At 35.8% G+C, this 21,060-nt stretch overlaps 1 protein-coding gene across 1 annotated transcript; it reads left to right on the top strand.

Moving 5' to 3' along the window:
• Positions 1 to 843: 843 nt before the first annotated feature.
• Positions 844 to 16,677, top strand: Polr1f (RNA polymerase I subunit F). Its single transcript, XM_027932714.2, has 4 exons — positions 844 to 1,115; positions 3,066 to 3,207; positions 14,089 to 14,297; positions 14,727 to 16,677. Exons 1-4 carry the CDS (start codon positions 862 to 864, stop codon positions 15,130 to 15,132), a joined length of 1,011 nt encoding a protein of 336 aa, XP_027788515.1. The 5' UTR covers positions 844 to 861; the 3' UTR covers positions 15,133 to 16,677.
• The last annotated feature ends 4,383 nt before the right edge of the window (positions 16,678 to 21,060 follow it).

Below are 21,060 nucleotides of genomic sequence, written 5' to 3'. Positions count from 1 at the left end.
TGGTGAGGAAAGCAGCTAGGGACAAATAATAAAATGGCCTAGTAATTTATTAGCTCTATTAAGGAAGTCTGTATTAGCCTAGGGAAAACCAGGAGCCTACCTAGGGCTTTAAAAAGGACACATCATCACCATAGTTGTTTCACAGACCAGGCTGTTTCTGGGTATGCTTTTGATCATCAAGTTGACCTTCCATAGGCAAGAAAGGAGTTTTGTAGTTTTGACAGCGTGAACACAGAGCTGTAAAAATACAGCTGTGGTTTTTACTTTGGGCTGATTTGATGTGCGGGCACACAAATCATAGATCATAGCTGGGCTTGGAGACCTGGAAAAGTGGGAGGATTTTCTAATTAAGTGATTTGCTGAATGAGAGGTAAAGTTGGATTGGAGAGAGAACGTGAGTTCTTGTTCAGATACTGCGTTTGAGGCCTGAGAGCTGCTGTGTAAGACTGGGTTCACTGCATAAAATCTACTCCATTATATTTTTTGATATTGAATAGTTCAAGCTTGAAACATTCTACCCAAACATGTTACTACTGCAAATGATCAAAGTGGGCAGTCCCATTAACCTATATACTAAATCCATCGAGGAGTTTGTGGAAACACGTTTGCTTGCCTTAGGGAAAATTCTTGACACATGCTGTATTCAGACAACCACAGGATCCAGGCTTCGTCCTCCAAGTGAGAGGATTTGGGAAAAACAAAAAAGGTTTCCCCCTGCTGGTCAGACCTGCATAGTGCAGCGAACGGAGATAAAAGTTGTAGGGGCGTGGTAGCTGGTGGATGACGCAGAAACCCGGAGTCGGAGGAAAGGCGGTTGTGCTAGCGTCAGTGGTGCGCGCCGGGAGAGACCTAACCTGCCGCATGGCTGCTGGTTGCTCAGAGTCTCCGCGGCCGAAGGCGGCCTCCGAGGCGCCGGTGGTAGGAACAGTCGGCGTCCTGCCTTGCTTAGAGCTGCCCACCTATGCAGCTGCTTGTGCTCTGGTGAACAGCCGCTACTCCTGTCTGGTGGCCGCGCCGCACCGACGGCACATCGCCCTGTCGCCCCGCTACCTTAACCGGAAACGCACCGGTATCCGGGAGCAGCTGGATGGCGAGCTCCTGCGCTATTCCGAGAGGTACGAGTCTGTGTGTCTTGTCCTTCTCCCAGCTAGCAACGCCGTAACGTAGATGTCAGCCTCTTCTTTTGGGCGTGGGGAGGGCCTGCTACCGAAAGGGGGAGAAGTGGGAAAGGTCGCACCGGCCATCCCAACCGGAGCGTAGTCCGGAGGTGTTCTAGAGTTGTGGTCCGCCCAGCGAGGCCTCTACCGACCGGGTCGGGATCTCTGCCAGGTCCTTTCGTGAGCAGTAAAGAAAACTTACAGGTGAACTGTCAACCGAGGGAGTGGAGATGAGTGGAACTGCTCCAGGTGTCTGGAGACCCAGTATACGGAGTTTTCTTTGACGTTGAACGTTTCATTTCCCACCTCCGGGGGTAATGTTTTCTCATTTGACAATGAACAGTTCGTATTAGTACTTGAGTAGATTCTCTCTCTTTCCATGTAAGATCACATAAACGTTTGTACAAACAACAGTTTCTCTGTAAAACACGATGGTCAGTTTTTGTTTGTTTTGGATTTGGTGCTTTCCCGCGATTCTCTTCTTTACCTGATTGGGAATGAGGGAAATACCATTTGTTTATTATTCCATTCCTAGAAATTTAACATATATTGAAACCATGCAAAGATGTTGATACATTTATTTTTAAAGTTAGATTATGTGCCCAGCTATTTATAAACAAGTTCATCTCTTTACTCAAAAGTAATGCAGAGCTAAGGATATTTAATCATTGTATAGGGCTGCCATGTGCATAACAGACTTTCTCCCTGCCCTCTTTTTTTTTTTTTTTTTTTTTTTTGCAGTGTTTGTAACAAACATGAATAGTACCAGAAATTCCCAAGTTCCTTTTAGGGAACAGCAGTACTGTCTCCACTTGAACATCATTCTATAGTAGAGAGAGGAGGCTTTGATTAAAGGAAACAAGGTTCTAAATTTTTTTTTTTCTGTCAGTTTTGGCAATTTTTCTTTCCTTCCTGCTATTTTCAGTGTCTGTAAGATAGTCTGAGTTGATAATAGTTGGTTCCTTCTGAGGAAAGATACATACATAAAGTAATAACTAAAAAGAGCATTCCTGAGGAAATCTCTAAGTTTGATTTTGCTAACTTGGTAGTTACTATAGTTCCTTTCTTGGGAGTTGTGGCTATTTTACTAAAATAAAATCTATTAGGGATAAATTCTTTTCTCTTATTCTATGTGAATCATGCTGGAATTTGTCTCCCACAAAAAAAAAAAAAAAAAAAAAAAAAAAATAGCTTTCTGCTGTCTATGGCTTGTGTGTGTGAAATCCAAACATGTACAGATAGATTCAATAAAATTAGAACAGTGATAAATTTGTACATGGAATAGAAGAATGATTTCAGGTTTGCCTTGGAAAGTTAGGGAAGTTTCCTCCAAGTAGTGGGTATGGTTAAAAGCTGCCAGGTTTTTATCCTTCGTAGGTTAGAAATGATATTTTGAAATAATAGTTGCCAACTAATCCGGATTCTAAAATGTGCAGAGTGTCAAAAGTCAATTCTTAATAAATGATGTAGTTGTATGTCTTAAAATTTCCTTTTACTAGCAACAGTTGCAGTTTTGAGATTTTTTTTTTTTTTTTTTGTATTAAGTTACTGGCTGTAGTATTCAGGGGCTTCAGCTTTAACCCTTAGGTTTCCTTGTATTCCATCAAGTGCAGATGGAGAGTATCAATATCAATATTACCTGTACTCAATAATAAAAAATGCATACACATTTTTCTTGTCAGTTTCCATTATTAATCATTTTAACTTAGCCAGCACATTGGAACCTTTTGGTGAAGTGGAACTGCTAAAAAGTTGTTACAGACTAAGCATACATTGTTACATTTTTGACATGGGTTATATATTTGGGAGATGAATACTTTTTGGATTCTTAGACTATCTAATCAGTATCATAATGACCTAGTTTAAAAACAGGATAAAAGGTATCATCTTCTTCTCTTTTTTAAACAGTCTTTTAGGTGTCCCTATTGCATATGATAACATCAAAGTTGTGGGTGAACTGGGAGATATATATGATGATCAAGGACACATTCATCTTAACATTGAAGCTGATTTTGTTATTTTCAGCCCTGAACCTGGGCAAAAGCTTATGGTATGTATATCATTTTTTCTTAGCTTTCTTGAAATAATTTTATACTTTGGGAAACTTTAAAGAGACTTAATAATTCGAATAAATAAAAAGTATTTTAAAAGTAAAATATTTTCTATCATTTCAATCGAGGTAAGTTTGTAGACTCCATCCTTTTGAAACACATGGGTGCAAAGTATGTGACCTATCCAGTTGATTTTTTTTTTTTTTTTTTGCAAAGTCCTTATGATAATCTTGAGGAAGGAAAAAGCAGTACTTTAAAATTCCTCAGTTCTACCCCTATATCTTGTTTTTATAAAGGATTCAAGCAGTATACTTTCATAAGAAACAGACATTCATACGGCTGTGGGGTCAGGCAAGTAATGAAAATGAATGAATAACAGGACAGGGCAGCCAGTCCATGCCAAGAAAGTGAAGGCTTTGTGTAGAAGATCTTCCAGTTTTCTAGAAGGTAGAAATGGAGAAATGGATGTAAAATCTATTGAAATGTATCTTTTATCCCTTTTACTTGCTCTTCCACCATCAGATCTGTTTGTGTATATGTGTTGGTTTATGTATATTTATATTCGTAAATCTATATATCTAGTAGATAAGAATTGTTAACTAACCATCAGTACTATTAATAAAAATACAGATTAGATTTCATTATGACAGAATTCACAAGGACTTTGAATTTTTTAATTTTTTTTTTTAGTAGCAATTAAAACATTAGAAATAGTACCCCGGACTTTATACTTGTAAAGTTGGCAGTAGATTTGTACATGTTAATTCTAAGCTTCCATCTGCTTTGTGTAAATAATCATAAATATGAACATGTATATGGAAGTAACATTTAAAATGTACAGAAAGTGTAAAGTGAAAGTATCCCTTTTATTTATTCTATACAGATAAGATCCAGTCTTCAAATACTGTTGACCATTTGTTTTTAATTTTTTATTTGTAGTTCGGCATAATTTACATATAATAATCACATGCACAAATCATAGTGGGCAGTTCAGTGAATTTTGATCAGTTCACATATTCCATCTCCTTGAAAGGACCCTTATGTTCCTGAGTTGCATAGCACCTTGCCATTGCTAAAGCTGGCTTTTAACTTGTTATCATCCTGTCTCAGCCTCCCGAGCTGCTGGGGTTACAGGCATGCTCCACTGTGCCTGGCTATCCTCTGGAACTGTTTGATGGCTCTGTTACCCTTATAAGGGTCTCTGGCACTGGCTGCACCAGTACTGTTAAGGGCCTGAAGCACTTGCCCTCCTACTAGACAGTGGTGCAGGCCCACATACTTAAGAGGGAAGTAGAGAAATCACAGCACCCCCTGTGCCACTCATACATAGTCCTGTTTACAGTATGTGAGCAGACAAGGTGCAGGGACAGCCTATGGTGAGGATCCATGTAGGTGTGTTGGTACAAGGAGTTATGATGTTCCTCTCTGCTGCTACTGTGGGTTTGCCCAGCCACTTGCAAAACTTCTAACCCTTCCCCCAAGCTTTACAGTCCTAGGTACAGAGAAAAGGTCAGGGTTCTTTTTATCCCCCATTTCCTTCAACTATATGCCTGCTAGAGATTAAGCAGACTAGAGCTGGGCAAAACACCTGTCAGCTGGTGTGTTTGCAAGGGAATAGAGTGCATCCAGCATCAGGCAGACCTTGTTAGGCCATGCATCCTGGGGGCAAAGTGACAGGAATGGAGGCATTGCTCAGGACTTCTCTAACAGGCCTCTTTGGGCAGGGGAGTAGTGGAACCAGAGTTCTTTCCTAACCTTGTTAGTTATAGGCACTGCTCTACAGAAACAGGGGTTTGGAACTGCATGGGTGACTACCTTTAGATCTGGCACCATTAGGAAACTGTACACACCTGGTCACACCTGTGGTCTTTGAGGACAGGCTCCCTGATACCCCAGTTCTTGATGATTGCACCCTTTGTTCCCTGTATGTTGTGTCACAACAGCCCATTCCTCCATGGTTTAGAACTGCTAGCAGGTTTGTCAGTGTCCCTGTACTAAGCCAGGTTTGGCTCATGAAGCACCTACCTACTGAGCCACATAAGTGGAATATCTGTGAGGTTCCAGAGATGGTGTTATGCAAGGATTTCTTACTCCTAGAGCACTGCAAATTCAGATAATAGGCCCCTTCTCAAGATGACTTCTAGCTACTGTACTTTAAGGATTCACTGGGAGATGTGAATTTTTTTCCTCAAAGCCAGACTGCGGTGTAGATATATCAACATTTTTATCTAGTAAACTGAAAACCTCTCAGGGTTGTGAAATTTTCCAGTAACTAGGATTACCCTTATCCTTGCTAATAGAATACTGGGACTCTTTCACTTTACCTTTCCAGAGCAGAGAAACCCCTCCCCAGCTATAGAGCAGGGATGTCTTGTTCCAAGACATCTTTTTTCTCTTACTGTGCTGTTCTTGGTTTCTGGATCTTACCATGTATGTTTTTCCTCTATTCATTTCCACTGCTGTCACAATTAGTCACCTCAATATGTAGCTATACACCTGTTGCTTTGGTTCCTTTTTGGAAGAGCAGGTGGGTGCTAGGTACCTCTGTTGGGCCATCTTGAAGAGCCCTTCACTTTTACCATTTCTATTCAGCATTGTACTGGAGGTTTTTGTAGGGATGAGATGTTGGGGAAGAATAGAGAATCGCAAAGAATAGGAAACCTCCTATTCCTCAGTTATACACATAGAGCAACTTTCCTGTTGTAACTCTGTTCCTCCCCTCTTTGTTTCGGGATTCTGGTGGGTGCTTTGGACACTGCTATTTTGGGATAGCAGAGCCTAGTATGGAAGACCAGAGAAGGGAACTGTGAGAAGAGAAAATGCCTTTGCCTATTTTTAATTGGATTTTTCTGTTTTTATTGAGTTGTAGCTCTTTTTAGTATTGATATAATTTTTTTTTCAGACCTTTGTTCTCTGTTGACGTGCCTATGTATTCATTTTAATGGTACCATTTGATGAACAGAAGCACTTAATTTTGATGAGGTCCATTTTATACTTTTGTGGTTATTGCTTCTGGGTCTTATCAAAGAAATCTACCCATTTCTAATTTGTGAAGATATTCTTTTAAAAATTTCTGGAAACTTTGTAATTTTAGCTTTGATAGCTAACTCTCTGTGATCAGTTTTTTATGCTTTTCTTTCTATGTAGTGTGAAATAAGTCTTGAAATCTATTTTCTTCCTCCTGTGGCTGTTCAGTTGTTCCAGACTCATTTAAAATGTTTCCTTTTTTAAATTGATAGAATATATTTTTTCAGCCTTACAGAGCAATTGAGTGGATGCAGAATTTCCATATATTCCCTGCCTCTCAAGCAGGCAGTTTCCCCTATTATTGAAATCATCTTGCAGTAGTGAAATGTGTTTGTTATAGTTGTTTATTAGCCAGTATTGACACACTATTACTAACTGAAGTTCCCAGACTTTGTATTATTTTAAACTTATAAAAAAACATAAAAGTCACATATTAATGGTGCCATTATGGCACCATTATGAAACTGTACACACCTGGTTGCACCTGTGGTCTTTGAGGACAGGCAACATTCGATGCTTGAATACATTGCATGATGTAAATGCATAAATCGGGTTAAACATACTTATCTCCTCATTTATTATCTTTGCAGTAAAAACTTTCACAATCCTTTCTCACCAAATGAAATACACAAAACATTGTTCTCTATAATCAAAATACTATGCAGTCTTACCCCAGAGCATCTTGCTCCTATCTAACTGTATCTAAATACCCATTTGATTAACCTCTGATAACTGCATTCTACTCTCAACTTCCATGAGATCACCTTTTTTAGATTTCATTTGATGTCTCCGTACTTTTATTTAACATGTTGATTTCCAATTCCATCCATATTGTCCTAAATGACAGGATGTCATTGTTTTGCCTGAATAGTATTCCATTGTGTACACATTGTGTTTCTTTGTCCATTCCTTCACCGATGGACACTTGTTTTCCATTTCTTGTCTGTTGTGAATAGTGCTGCAATGAACATAAGTGTGCATTTGTCTCTTCTGCATACAGATTTTATTCTCTTTGGGTTTATACCCAGCAATGAGATTGTTGTATCATGTGGTAGTTATTCTGCTTACTGTTTTTGAGGACACTTCATACTGTTTTCCATAGTGGATATACTGATTTACATTTGCACCAATATTATGCAAGGCATCTTTCTCCACATCCTCTCCATCACTAATTAGTATTTGATACTAAGGCTTCATATTAGGGTGAGGTGATATCTCAGTGTTGTTTTGGTTTGAACTATTTAATGATTGGTAATGTTGAACTTTTTTTTTTTTATGTACCCATTGGCAGATTGTAGGTCCTCCTTTGAGAAATGTTTTTAGATTATTGCCCATTTTTAAAGTGAGCTATTTGGTTTCTTGCTATTGAGGTTTTGGATTTACTTATATAGTCTGGGAGATGTATACAGTGCAAATATTTTCTCCCACTTTGTAGGACTCTTGAGTGCTGTGCAGAAGTCTTTTAGTTTTATGTAATCCCATTTGCCTCTTTCTGTTCTTTGGGAGGTCTTCATGATCCAATGTCCTGAAGCATTTCCTCTTTTCTAGTAGTTTCAATAATTTTGTCTTACGTTTAAGTCTTTAATCTATTTTGACTTGATCTTTTTAACCAATGATAGATGTCTAGCTTCATTTTTTTTTTACCCAATTTTCCCAATATCATTTATTGAAAAGCCTGTCCTTTCTCCAGTGCATGTTCTTAGCACTTTTGTTTAAAAATCAATTGGCTGTATGTTCATGGGTTTACTTCTAGGGTACATTCTGTTCCATTAGTCTATTTTTATGCCAATACCATAACATTTTGATTATTATAGATCTGTAGTAAGGTTTGAAATCAGGTAGTGTAATGTTTCCTGTTTTGTTCTTTTTACTCAGGATGTCTTTGACGATTTGAGGAAATTTGTGGTTCCATATAAATTTTAGAGTTGTTTGTTCTAGTTCTGTGATGAGTGCCATTGTTATTTGATACATAATACATTGAGTCTGTTAATCACTTTGGGTACTGGACATTTGTTAAAATTATTAATTCTTCTGTGAACAAAGGATGTCTTTCTACTTCTTAAATTTCATTCATTAGTATTTTATAATTTTCATTTTTTTTCATATTGTACAGGTCTATCAACTCTTTAGTTGTTTTATTTACCTCTTGGTAACTATTGCAAATGGCATTGCTTACTTGATTTCTGTTTAGATAATTCGATATGAGCATATAACAATGTTACTGCCTTTTTGTATGTTGATTTTCTGCCCTGCATTTTTGCTGAATTTGTTTAAAAAATTCTAGAGGGTTTTTTTGTGTTGTGTGCAGTTTTTGGGAGTTTTTATATGAGTATGTCATCTGCAGTTACAATTTGAATTACTTCATTTTCAAATTGGATGCCCTGTTTTTTTTTTTTTTTTTTTTCTTTCTCATGGCCTAATCAGATTGCTAGGACTTCCAGCACTGTATTGAATAAAAGTGGTGAAAGTGAGCATTCTTACCTTGTTCCAGATTTTAGGGAGAAAATTTTCAGTTTCTATCACATTAAGGATGTTAGCTGTTGACCTATTATAAATGGTATGGTGATATTCCTTATCTTTCTCATTTTTTCAGCATTTTTATTATGAAGAGATATGGAATTTTGTTGAATGTCTGTCTTCTATCAAGTGAGATGACCATGTGGTTTTTGTCCTTCATTTTGTTATGGTATATCACATTTATCAATTTGCATACATTGAACCATTCTTGCATCCCTAATAAATCCCATTTGATCATAGTAACTAATCTTTTTAATGTTGCTTGTAATGGTTTGCTAGTATTAAGCTGAAAATTTTTGCATCTGTGTCCATCAAGGACATTGGCCCTTAGATTTTGTGTGGCCCCTCATCCAGTTTTGGTATCAGCATTAAACCTCATTTAATGTTCTTAGAAGAATTCCTTTCTCTTCTATATTTTGGAGTAACTTATTCAGCAGTGAAGCCATGTGATCTTGGGCTTTTCTTTGATGGGAAGTTTTTTACTGATTAAATCTCATTGCTTGCTACTGATCCATTTAGGTTTCCTGTTTATTTTATATTATTTTTCATAATTCAGTCTTAGAAATGTGTATGTATCTAGGAATTTATCCATTTCTTCTTAATTTATGAAATTTGTTGACATAGCTGTTCATAATAATCCCTAATATTTTGTATTTCTTTGGTATAAATTATAATGGGTCCCTTTTCATCTGATTTTTTTTTTTTTTTAGAGAGAAAGAGAGAGAGAATTTTAATATTTATGTTTTAGTTTTCGTCAGACACAACATCTTTGTTTGTATGTGGTGCTGAGGATCGAACCCGGGTCGCACACTTGAGCCACATCCCCAGCCCTCATCTGATTTTATTTATATGCATTTTCTTTACTTTTTCTATTTCTGGGTTTGTGTATTTTGGTTCTCTTTTCAAAGAACTAGCTCTGTTTCCTTTATCTTTTGGTTTTTTTGTTTTGTTTTGTTTTGGTCTCTTACATTTATTTCTATTCTATTATTTCTTTTCTTCTAATTTTGGGTTTAGTTATTTTTCCTCTTCCTTTTTAATGCAATAGACTGTCTTGAGATTTTTATGCCTTTTTGATGTGGGTGATGGTTGCTATAAACTTCTCTCTCAAAACTGGTTCTGCTTATTTCCATAGGTTTTGGTCTGTTTGTCTATTTTCTTTTCGTTTCAAGAAATTTTAAAATTTACTGGATTTCTTACTTGATCCATTGGTTATTTTATATCCATGCATTTGTATATTTTCTAAAGCTTATTGTTAATTTCTAGTTTTATTGCTTTCTGGTAAGAAAAGATACTCAGATGTTTCAATTTTTTAAAAATTGAGTCTTGCTTTGTGATCTATTGTAATCTATCCTGGAGAAAGTTTGATGAGAAAAACTTATTCAGCAGCTGTTAGATCGATGTGTTCTATAGATGTCTGTTAGATCCATTTAGTCTAGGATACAGTGTAATTGATGTTTATTTTTCTGTAAGGATTGTCTGTTCATTACTGAAAGTGTGGTATTAAAAGTCCCCAACAATTCTTGGAGTATACTTTTGCCTTTAGGTATATTAATACTTGCATCATATATTTGGGTGTTCTGATGTTGGGTGTGTATGTAATACATTTAGAATTATTATTTCTTCTGTTTGAATTGACCCCTTAAAAATCATATACAGTGACTTTCCTTGTCTTTATTGTTTTTGATTTAAAGTCATTTTATTGGATATTAGTATGGCTACTTTTGGGGGGCTCCATTTGTATGGGTATCTTCCATCTTTTCACTTTTTGTGTGTCCTTAGAATTGAAATGAATGTGTTATAAATAGTATACAATTGGCAATTTTATTTTTTAACCTCCTCACTCTTTTAATTGGGGAATGGAATTCATTTACATTCAAGGTAATTTTTGGTAGGTAATGTCTTACTAAAGGCTGTTATATGCCTTATTTTCTACTTTTGTCATAGTTTCTTATAGTCTTGCTTGGTGGTTAAGTGAATTAGTTTAGTAGTGTGTTTGGATTCCTTGCTTTGTTAAATTTTTGTTTTGTGTTACCATGAGGCTGATTAAAAAAAAATCTTGCTTATACCAAGCTATTTTGAAATGATAGCAACTTAATGTGATAGTAAGGATGACAAACATAAGAACACAGGCAGTTGAATTCTATCCAATCTTTCTGTATTGCCTGTTACTTAAACTAGTTATTTTTTTAATCTGTGTACTAAAGAATGGTTTATACATTATTCTTATTCTATATTTATTTATTGTATATTATTGTATTTTTATTCTCATAAAAAACTGTTTTTTCAATAATTCTTTCAATTTGAAGAACTTGAACATTTATTTTAGAACAGTTCTGGTGGAGATATTTTGTCTCAAATTTTGTTTGGAAAAGTGAGTCCTTCACTTCTGAAGGGTACCTTTGCTGGGTATACACTATTCTTGGTTGACAGTTTTTTGTTCTTTTTGTTCTCCTTCAGTTTAGTGAAAATCATGGGCCAGTCTCCTAGCCTGTAAGATTTCTGCTTAGAAGTGTGCTGTCAAATTGCCATACCCCCGTGATGGGCATTTTTTCTTGCAGCCTTGAGAATCTTTCTGTTTCTTATCTATGATAGTTGGGTTGATTATAATATATTTGGGGGTAGACTTATTCAGTTAGACTTAATGAGTTAAATCTGAATAATAACCTTTGACCTTCCTATACCTGGATATTGTTTATCCTTTTCTAGGTTTGGGAAGTTTTTAATGAAAGATGGGTAGACTAGACAGCAAGGTTGGTGCTAAGCTCTGTCACCAGAGTCTCACAGCCATGGGATTCTTCAGTCTTTAGAGGTGGGTAGGTATTCTCAAAGTCCACTATGAGGCTGAAGTGGCTGAAATTTGGGTCTGTCCCACTGGCACACAGATCTCTGCCTGATGTGAGGGCTGGCTTAGGGGCTTTATGAGCTTTGCCTTGTGAACAGAGTCTTCAGTTGCTACTTCAGTGGACCGGTGGTGATGCTTGCTAGAAGTTTGATAAATGGGGACCACATGTCTTCCCCTGGCACTGGACCTCTTACGGAACTGGGTCTTGCACGGGACTCTGAGAGAAAGCCTTGTGCCAGCTTTTCTGCCCAGCTTCCCACTGTGCTATCCAAGTTTGGATGTTAGGGGTAAGGCAGTCTCTTTGCCACCAGCCTAAGGCACTTCTAGTAGCTCAGTCCACAGGTGTTGGCCTGGCTGTAGGGGTCATGGGGCTTTGCCAGCACTGGGTTTCAACTAAGGCGTGAACTTAATTCTCTCCCCTTCCCCCACTGGGAGGCTTCTCTCATACAACTCTTAACTTTCTACCTTCTTCAATACATCTTTTGTTATACTAAAAGCAGGCACTATGGTTGCCTGATTTCCCTAGCTCTTGTGAACTTAGTTTGATTCCGCAACAGCTTTTCAGCTTGGTTCATCTATGGAGAAAAATTGCCAGAGTATCTTACTCTACTCTCCAATAAAGTTTGTAGAGTTCACTTTTTATGTTGTACAAACCATAAGTTTTGCCAAATGTATTTTGGTATATATTTGGTATCATACAGGGTAGTTTCACTGCCCTTGAAATCCTGGGCTTCACTTGTTTACCTCTCCCATCCTCCCTACTATTCCCCAGAAACCACTGTCTCATTGCCTTTCCAAGAGTATCATATATTTGGAATCACAATTTTCAAAATGACTTCTTTATTTAGCAACATGCATGTAAGTTTCCTCTCCATTTTTTCACTTGATAACTCATTGCTTTTTATTGCTGAATAATATTCTAAGGGGTGGTGGCCAGTATCTCAATGAGGGGGGATGTTGTTCTTCTTGCCGAGGAGAGTATAAGCCACCTCAGAAATTAAAGTCTAGAATAATTAGTGAAGAACAAAAGACAAAGAGTCAGAAATTTATTTTCATAAATGGAGCCCCTGATAGGTTTAGTCCACATGGGGGGGAGCTGGAACTCAACGAAAAGTAGATAGCTCCAGTGGTTTATTTAAGGGGGTACACCAAAAGCAGGGATAAGGTTTAAGGGTGGAGTCCTGCTGACTGCAAGACAACACAAAGCAAGTCACTCCTATCTCAGAGGGGCTGTGTGGGACCTGTGGCAGAGCTTGAATAGGGATCACAGTGAGGGCAGTCAACCAGAGGAAATGTCCACTGGTCATTCCCAGACACCAGATTCTCCTATTCAGTATGCTTTGGCGCAGAGCAGCTCACACACAGCCCATGGATGGCATGCGACTATATTCCATTCTATGGATGTACCATAGTTTGATGCTAAATGGTGTTGAATATATAGCCATATTATTTACAGTTCTGTATTTCAGAGATTGTGAATTTTGGGGGGGTTGTACCACAGATTGAACTCAGGGGCACTTGACCACATCCCCAGCCCTATTTTGTATTTTATTTAGAAACAGAGTCTCATTAAGTTGCTTAGCATCTCGCTTTTGCTGAGGCTTTGAACTTGTGATCACCCTGTCTCTACCTCCCTAGCTGCTGGGATTACAGACATGTGCTGCAGCGCCCAGCTTAGAAAATGTGAATTTTTAAAAAATATTTTTAGGGTTTTCATTCATAGTCTTTGTATATATTGATTCCTGGGGGAAAGTAGAAAATGTTTTATGAGGGACTGGGGTTGTGGCTCAGTGATAGAGCCCTTGCCTGGCATGTGTGAGGCCCTGGGTTCGATCCTTACTACCACATATAAATAAAGAAATAAAGTAAAAAATCCACTGGCAACTAAAAAAATTAAAAAAAAAAAAAGAAAATGTTTTATGAAGTTTCATTTTAAGCTCAAAAATCATATAACACAAGTTAAACATTTTTGTGATTTAGCCAATAAAACCATACCCAAGATCTACATATAGAGAGAAAACTTTTTTCTAATAGAACTGCTTATATCATGCTAAATTGAATCATTAAAGAGTGCACTTTGAAATTTAGTCTGTTCACAGAAATATAATGTCGATCCTAGTTTTAAAAAACATGATTCCTGCCTTGAGGTCTTTTCATAAATACATCATCATATCGGAGTATTTTCTGCTTGGTTTCCATGTGGTTATAGAAAAATCTACTCTGTAGAGAATCCTGCAGTGGAGGCTGGGTGGGTTAGTTGATTAGTTGTTTATTCTTTTAGACAATTGACATGTAATTTTTGCTTTCTAAAACCTCTAATATTGTTTGGGTATGGCATATGGTAAGTTGTAATTGAGGTAAACTTCCCATATTAAATTATACTATTAATTTGATATTTTTTCTTTGAAGTGAGTTTAAAGCCTAGAAATTTTGATTCACCTTTTAACTCTTTGGATGTCTTCTTGATGTTATGTCCTTTCTTCCTTCTTCCCAGGGTACAGTTAATAAAGTGTCTTCTAGCCACATTGGCTGTTTGGTACATGGGTGTTTTAATGCTTCAATCCCTAAACCTGAACAGATGTCAGTTGAGCAGTGGCAAACCCTGGAGATAAACGTGGGTGATGAATTAGAATTTGAAGTATTTCGTTTAGACTCAGATGCTGCTGGAGTATTTTGCATTCGAGGAAAAATAAATATTGCCTGGTAAGTTCATATTTGAAACACAGTTATGGGAAACTCTATTGCTTTGATATATATTGAAAGTATTTTTTTCTTTTATTGTCCTTGATTTGACAATTCTGGGTTTAATGTTCAATGGCCTAATTTTTCTGAACTGAACCAAACCAAAATTTGAAAGCCAGTTTTTGACTTCTGGAGTAATATAGAAACAAAGAATTAAACAATTAATAATGAAATTTATAAAGTTATAGTACAGTATTATTGCTATCAGCATGGAATTTAAGTTTTAACAGGCTACAGGATAAAAAAAGAGAATATATGAAATTTACACCATAGTTATGTATCCTATGCTGCTTTCATTTAGGAAATTTTTACATACTGAGCTATCCTTGATATCATTTTGTTCCTTTATTTTTGCTTAGTGCTATTTATTGTTTTAATGTTTATTTATAGTTTGCAGTCCAAGCACCCTGATGTTTCTGAAGAAGTATCAGAAACTCTAACTGAAGAATCTGTTGAAAAAATTCCAAAGAAAAAGAAAAAGAAAAAGAAAGATCCAGAAATTTATGAAGTAAATGATGGTGCCACAGAGCCAGCAGATTTTACAGGTATCACTCCAAAGGAAGAGGAAGAGCTACAGGTTAGTAATGACATGAATGGCCTCTGTGAGGAAGAGCCAAAGAAAAAGAAGAAGAAGAAGAAGCACCAGGAAGATCAGGATCCTATTTTTCAGTGCAGTGACTCCAGTGGTTACCAAAGTGACCATAAAAAGAAAAAAAAGAAAAGAAAACATAGTGAAGAGGCTGAACTTACACCAGTTCTGGAATGCTCACCTAAGAAGAAACAAAAAAGTAATTAGTGCATTTTAAATAGGATAGTTGATAAAGGAGTTTTGAAAAATGTTTATGTTGTGCTGGGTGTGGTGTTACACATTTGTAATCCCAACTACCCAGGAAGCTGAGAGGTCAGTCTGGGCAACTTAGTGAGACTTTGTCTCAAAAAGAGCTGGGGATGTAGCTCAGTGCTAGATAGTGCTCCTGGGTTTAATCCCCAGCACTATAAAATAAAAAGGCATATGGATACCAGTAATTTATAAAACAGGGAACATTTGATTAGGAATTGGAGGGTTTTTGTGCTAACTGGCTAATTTGGATAGGACCCATGTTATTAAATTGCCATTTTATTGTAGACAGAATAAAATGGTAAGAGCTACTCTCATTCTCAACTCTTGCATTCTTCCAGATGTTAACTTTCCACATAAAATTTTCTTTGCATGCTGAAGATTAGCAGACTTACTCTATAGTACAATGTTATTGCTATCATTAAGGAACAAGTTTGGGATTTCCCCCTGCTCTGATAATAGGTGTCACCTTTAGTCATTTAATGCTATTTTGCTTATTTTGTTTTCTTTAATCACAGCGGTTAGTGTTTCTGTTGTTTAACTTAAAAAAATTATTTGCCAAAGGAGCTTCTGAAATGTCTAGAACCCTTGAGTACCATGCCACTGTCGACTGGTACATAACAGTATTTACTACACTCTCCTTTGAGGTGTGTGTGTTTTAAATTCTGAAAATTGATGGAAAGTGCTCTTACCTTGTACTTGTTTATTTGTGCCTCACTTGTGTTGAAGGAAGAAAGTAGATGAAGATAGGATAAATACAATACTGACCAGTGGCAAATTTCTTGATTACTTTTTATTTGTTGAAGTAGGCCATAAGAATTGTTTTAAAGAGGAGATTAAGAAGATGTTGATGTTTTGTGACTTACTGGAAAACAGTAATGAAATGAGAACTGTTTGAGGCTGATAATCAGTATGTGTCTGTGCATTTATTTTACCAGTGCTGTAATGGAAAACAAGGTAAATAAATGTAGTTCCTTCCCTCATGGAATGTCATAGGAGAAACAGACGCACACAAACAGTATTAGTAAGGAAATACAGAACATTACTAATTGTGTCAAATGCTATGAAGCAAAAACTTGACCACTCCTATTACTTGTGTTAGTATCTGCAAACAGTCAAATGGTTCAGTTGACTCCTCCATGTCAGTCATTTTGTTGCCATTCTTCTAGTACCGGACATAGTGCTAGGCTCACAATTATCAATTTAATATCTGATAATGAGTAAATTCTGCTAGTGAACTGTCTAATCTATAAGAATAAGATAGAGTTTGGCAAGTAACAGACAGCTCACAATATGTTGTCTACAAGTAGATGTGCCAGACAATGGAAAGGTGCAAGACAATGTTGAGATGCATTAGCCCTTGAAATGTGACTAATCCAAATTGAAATATATTGTCAGTATCAAATATATATCATCAAAATTGGGATATAAACTATATCTATTTTTATATTAGTAAAATTAAAATATTTTTGGTTTAATGGGTTAAATAAAATGTTAATTTCAGCCTGTTTGCATTTTATTTTTCTACAAAGATTGCTCATGAGGCTCACATTGGTTTTGGACAATACTGTTTAAAAGGAAATATTGGTTGAATGACATGATTCTATACCTAGAAGATCCAAAAATTCCACTAGAAAACTTCTAGAATAAATGAATTCAGCAAAGTAGCAGGATATAAAATCAACACCCATAAATCAAATGCATTCCTATACAATCAGTGATGAATCCACTGAAGAGAAATTAGGAAAACTACTCCATTCACAATCACAATAGCCTCAAGTAAATAAATAATTAAATAATGGGAATCAATGTAACAAAAGAGGTGAAAGACCTCTACAATGAAAACTACAGAACATTAGAGAAATAAATATTACTGATGACACGATTCTATACCTAGAAGATCCAAAAATTCCACTAGAAAACTTCTAGAACTAATAAATGAATTCAGCAAAGTTGAATAAGCTATGTTGTCGGGATTTAATGTAGTAACATACTCAAACTTCAATATATAGTTGGAATTGTTTGACAGTATAGAAAATTGTTAACAAAAGTTTTAATATCCTTCCACACACTCCAAGAAAAAGTTTATGTTGTTCATGGAAAAATATATTGTGGCTTAGCAAAATGAGCAAATTCCCATATTATAAAAGAATTTGTATCTTTGAGAAAAGAGGGATGGCCCCTGAGATTTACTATCCTAATCTTCATGATTAAAGATAAATTTTCCCCTCCATGATTTGGTTGCATTACATGTCACAATGGCTTAGGCCTAGCCTAATCACATGAGCCCTTAAAATCAAAGTTTGTGAGATTAGAAACACAGAAGAATTTAATGGAAGGGAGAATCGTCTCTTTTACTGAACATGGAGAGGGCCATATGGCAAAGGCCTGGAGAGCTGAGAGCTACCCCTGGCCAACAGCAAGCAGGAAAACAGGGCACTATGTCTCTAAGGAATTGAATTCTGCTAATGATAAGAATGTGCCAGGAAACCGATTTTTTTCAGAACTCTCAGGTAAGAATTTACCTAGCTAACACATTGATGTCAGTCTTAATGTCCTGAGTACCTACGTTGTTGGACATCTGATGGACAGAACTCTGAACTGCTAAATAGGTGAGTAGTGATTTGTCAGATAGCCATAAAAAACAAATATATAGTCATGCATTGCATAAGAATGTTTCAGTCAACAACAGATCACATATCTGATCATGACTATACCATATAGCTTGACTGTATATAGTATGCTAAACCATTCTCTAAGTACACTCTGATGTCTGCACAAGTATGAAATTGCCTTAACATATTTTTTGGTTCATATCTGTCATTAAGCAATACATGACTGTGCATAGTTTTATTGGTACTGTCTGATATATGGTTAAAATATTCTTTATGCATTTTCAAAACTATTGATTCATCTTTGCATATCTTCTAGATATACTTTAAAATGGATATTTGTCAAGCTATAAAAAGCTCTTTGGGATTTTGATTGGAACTGCCCTAAATTGAGAGCTTAGTTAAGGGACAGTTAAATTCTGTAAAATACTTAATTTTCCTAACCAATAAACACACAAAGTCTCTTCATTCAGTCTAGTCTATTACATCCTTAAGTAGCACTAAATTTTTGCCAGTGCCTTTCTATATCTTATTTCCAGCAATTTTATAGCATTTCTTGCTTTTGTCAGTGGGATTTTTTTTAAAACATAACATTTCCTAACTAGGTCTTACTGAAATATTACAGATTAATTGATTTCATATTAACTTCAATATATAGTTGGATGTCAAAATTCTATTTTATTGACCCTCTCAAATCACCACTGGTTTTATTTACTATCTATTTTGGTTTATTTAAACTAAAAAAAAAAATATTTTTTCTTGTTTTTGTTAATTCCTACCTTTTATTAAATCCTATATTTTGTTTGTCCCCTTGCCACATTAGCTTAAGCTGAATTCTTAGTTCTCATTTAATTTCAATCTTTCTTATTTTAGTAATAGAAGGATTTGACTTTAAAATGTTTCTAAATGATACTGTAGTAATCTTATTGTTTCTAAATGTCTAGATACTCTGAAATTTCACCTGAGAATTATTATATCATGGAAGATTAATTTTGAAGGGTACATTGTTAAAGCTTGTAAGAAGTCCTGCTATTTTTATTGCTATCTTTTGTTTCTAGTTTCTTGTGCAATGTAGCCTTCAAAGGTAAGCTCTTATTTCTTTTAGAAATTAAGATTTTTCTTTAGGGCCAGTACATGGTTTCTTTTTCTTCATTCTTTTATGTTTTAAGTGCTTAAAACGAATCTTTTAAAAATATACAAAGCACTGTTTAAAAATAGATTTTATATACCATGCAGTAGGAGTAGCAACAAAAATGAAAAATACATAATTCTGCATCTAAATGATTCATAGAAAGTTAAACAGATGTTTAACTCAGTATATCATAGACTCCCTTTATGTAAAACAAAGATGGTAAAGTGTTTGGTCTATACTATTTTCTTTCCCAAACCTTTGCCTTGGCAGTAATATATAACTTCATGGTATTGTTTTGTCTTCTACTTCTTTCAAATAAATATTTGATACACTGGATTATCTTAAAGCCAGTTGCCTTTTCTCAGATGCTAAATCTGTTCCCACTTATTCACATTCATTTGATTATTTGAATGTATTTGAACATTTTTAGTAAGGCAAAAATGTAATAAGTTATAAAATTAGAGTAATTAAGAATAGAAGCAGAATCAACAAACATAAATATGCAACCAGGATTTCAATAGCAAATAAGCTACAGTCAGTATAGTTGTACGTAATTAGTTCCACATTCATTGGATATAATTAGAAAATGCTCCAGTACTTACTGATTCAAGGAAAAAGTGGGACAGATGAACTACCTTACAATTTTTTGTCTTAGTAAACAGCTGTAAATAGAAGGTAAAGGATCCATCAGAGATCATAATTTAGAATTTAAAATGAAAATGTAACAGTAAATATAAAATGACATAGAAATTTATGAGATTATGAGTAAGAAAAGAAAGATTTAAATAAATGTGCCTAGTACATAAAAGAAGTTCCTGTTAATTCTACATCCCACCATATTTTGTTACAGTCTAATGTCTTTCAGATTTGGTTGTCTGTAGACCAGGCCACCAGTAAAACATAAGGTATCGAAAGCACCATATTTGGTATAAGTTTATTTGTGAATATGTGTAAAGGAGCCTGAAAGAATACTAACTATAATTAAACAAAAATATTTCAGTGCTCAGTGTTCTAAGATACTCATAGCCACATTTTTTTCATACCCAGATTTTTATTCATTACGTTTAAACTTTACATGTTAAATGACATTGATTTAGCCTCCCCCTCATGAAGTAGATTTAATTTGAACAATTTTACTTACCTCTCTAGGCTCTGTTTATTTACTTGTGAAAATGAACACTGAATTAGGATCTAGATGATCTAAAAGTTTCTTTGAGTTACAAAATCCTGAGTGTCACTGATACTGTTGACTATTGTAGGCATTATTTTATGTACTTGAAATTTCATTTCACTTACTGTGCATGTATTAAAAACTGAAGAATGAGATTATTTACCATACTTATAAGCAAACAGGTTAGTCTCCTAGGTACAGGCAACTTGGATTATCTTTACATCAAGCATCATGTGCTTCTTGTTTTTGCTAGTAGTTCTTGACCCTCAAGTCTTATAGGGATAGTGTAGAGGCCCCAAGGTAGATGCCATGCATGAAGGGAGATTTTGTCACAGCAGAGAAGCCAGTGCTTAAGGAGGCTTTCTCTTAGGCTTGGAGGTTTTAGACCATGATTGGTCAGTCCATTACTTTTGGGCTTGTTGTGAGCCAATACATCATGGTGGAGTGCAGAGAGGAGGAAGCTGCTCACTTTGTGGCAGCTGGGAAGTGAAAGAGGAAGAAGCCGTGGTCCCACTATCCCCCTCAAGGGCATGAACCTCTGTGACCTAATTTTTTTCCACTAGGATCCACTTCTCGATCTAGTTAAAGGCTGGTATATAGGTCTTTGGGGTACACGTATCCAAACCCCAATCATTTTTAACAGACTGCTACCATACCTACCCAAACTTTGCCCCAGAGAAACAATGTTACTCATTACACTGGACAATAAACAAACCTGGTTTGTATGCCTCTACTTTGCAGGGAGGGGACTATTTTTATTTTCCAAGACTATCTTTGAAAGATTAGTAAGAACTAAAGTTGTGATTTGCCTCTGTTCACAAGATGTGCAGAAATGCAAGAGACTTAGACTGTTGTCTTCCTACATCATCACCTCATCTCAAAAGTTATTATCCTCTAATTCATACATATACCTCTATAGATTATTACTTTAGTGTATACTAATATAGAACTGTTTTCAACTTTAATATTAA

Source organism: Marmota flaviventris, chromosome 1 (genome assembly GCF_047511675.1).
Source record: "Marmota flaviventris isolate mMarFla1 chromosome 1, mMarFla1.hap1, whole genome shotgun sequence".
NCBI lineage: Eukaryota > Metazoa > Chordata > Mammalia > Rodentia > Sciuridae > Marmota > Marmota flaviventris.
This window is presented reverse-complemented; position numbering and strand designations above follow the sequence as displayed.

Coding starts and splice junctions, on each gene's coding strand:
- Polr1f (XM_027932714.2), top strand. CDS start 862: ATGGCTGCTGGTTGCTCAGAGTCTCCGCGGCCGAAGGCGGCCTCCGAG. Junction 1,116..3,065: donor CTCCTGCGCTATTCCGAGAG/GTACGAGTCTGT, acceptor TTTTTTAAACAG/TCTTTTAGGTGTCCCTATTG. Junction 14,298..14,726: donor GGAAAAATAAATATTGCCTG/GTAAGTTCATAT, acceptor GTTTATTTATAG/TTTGCAGTCCAAGCACCCTG.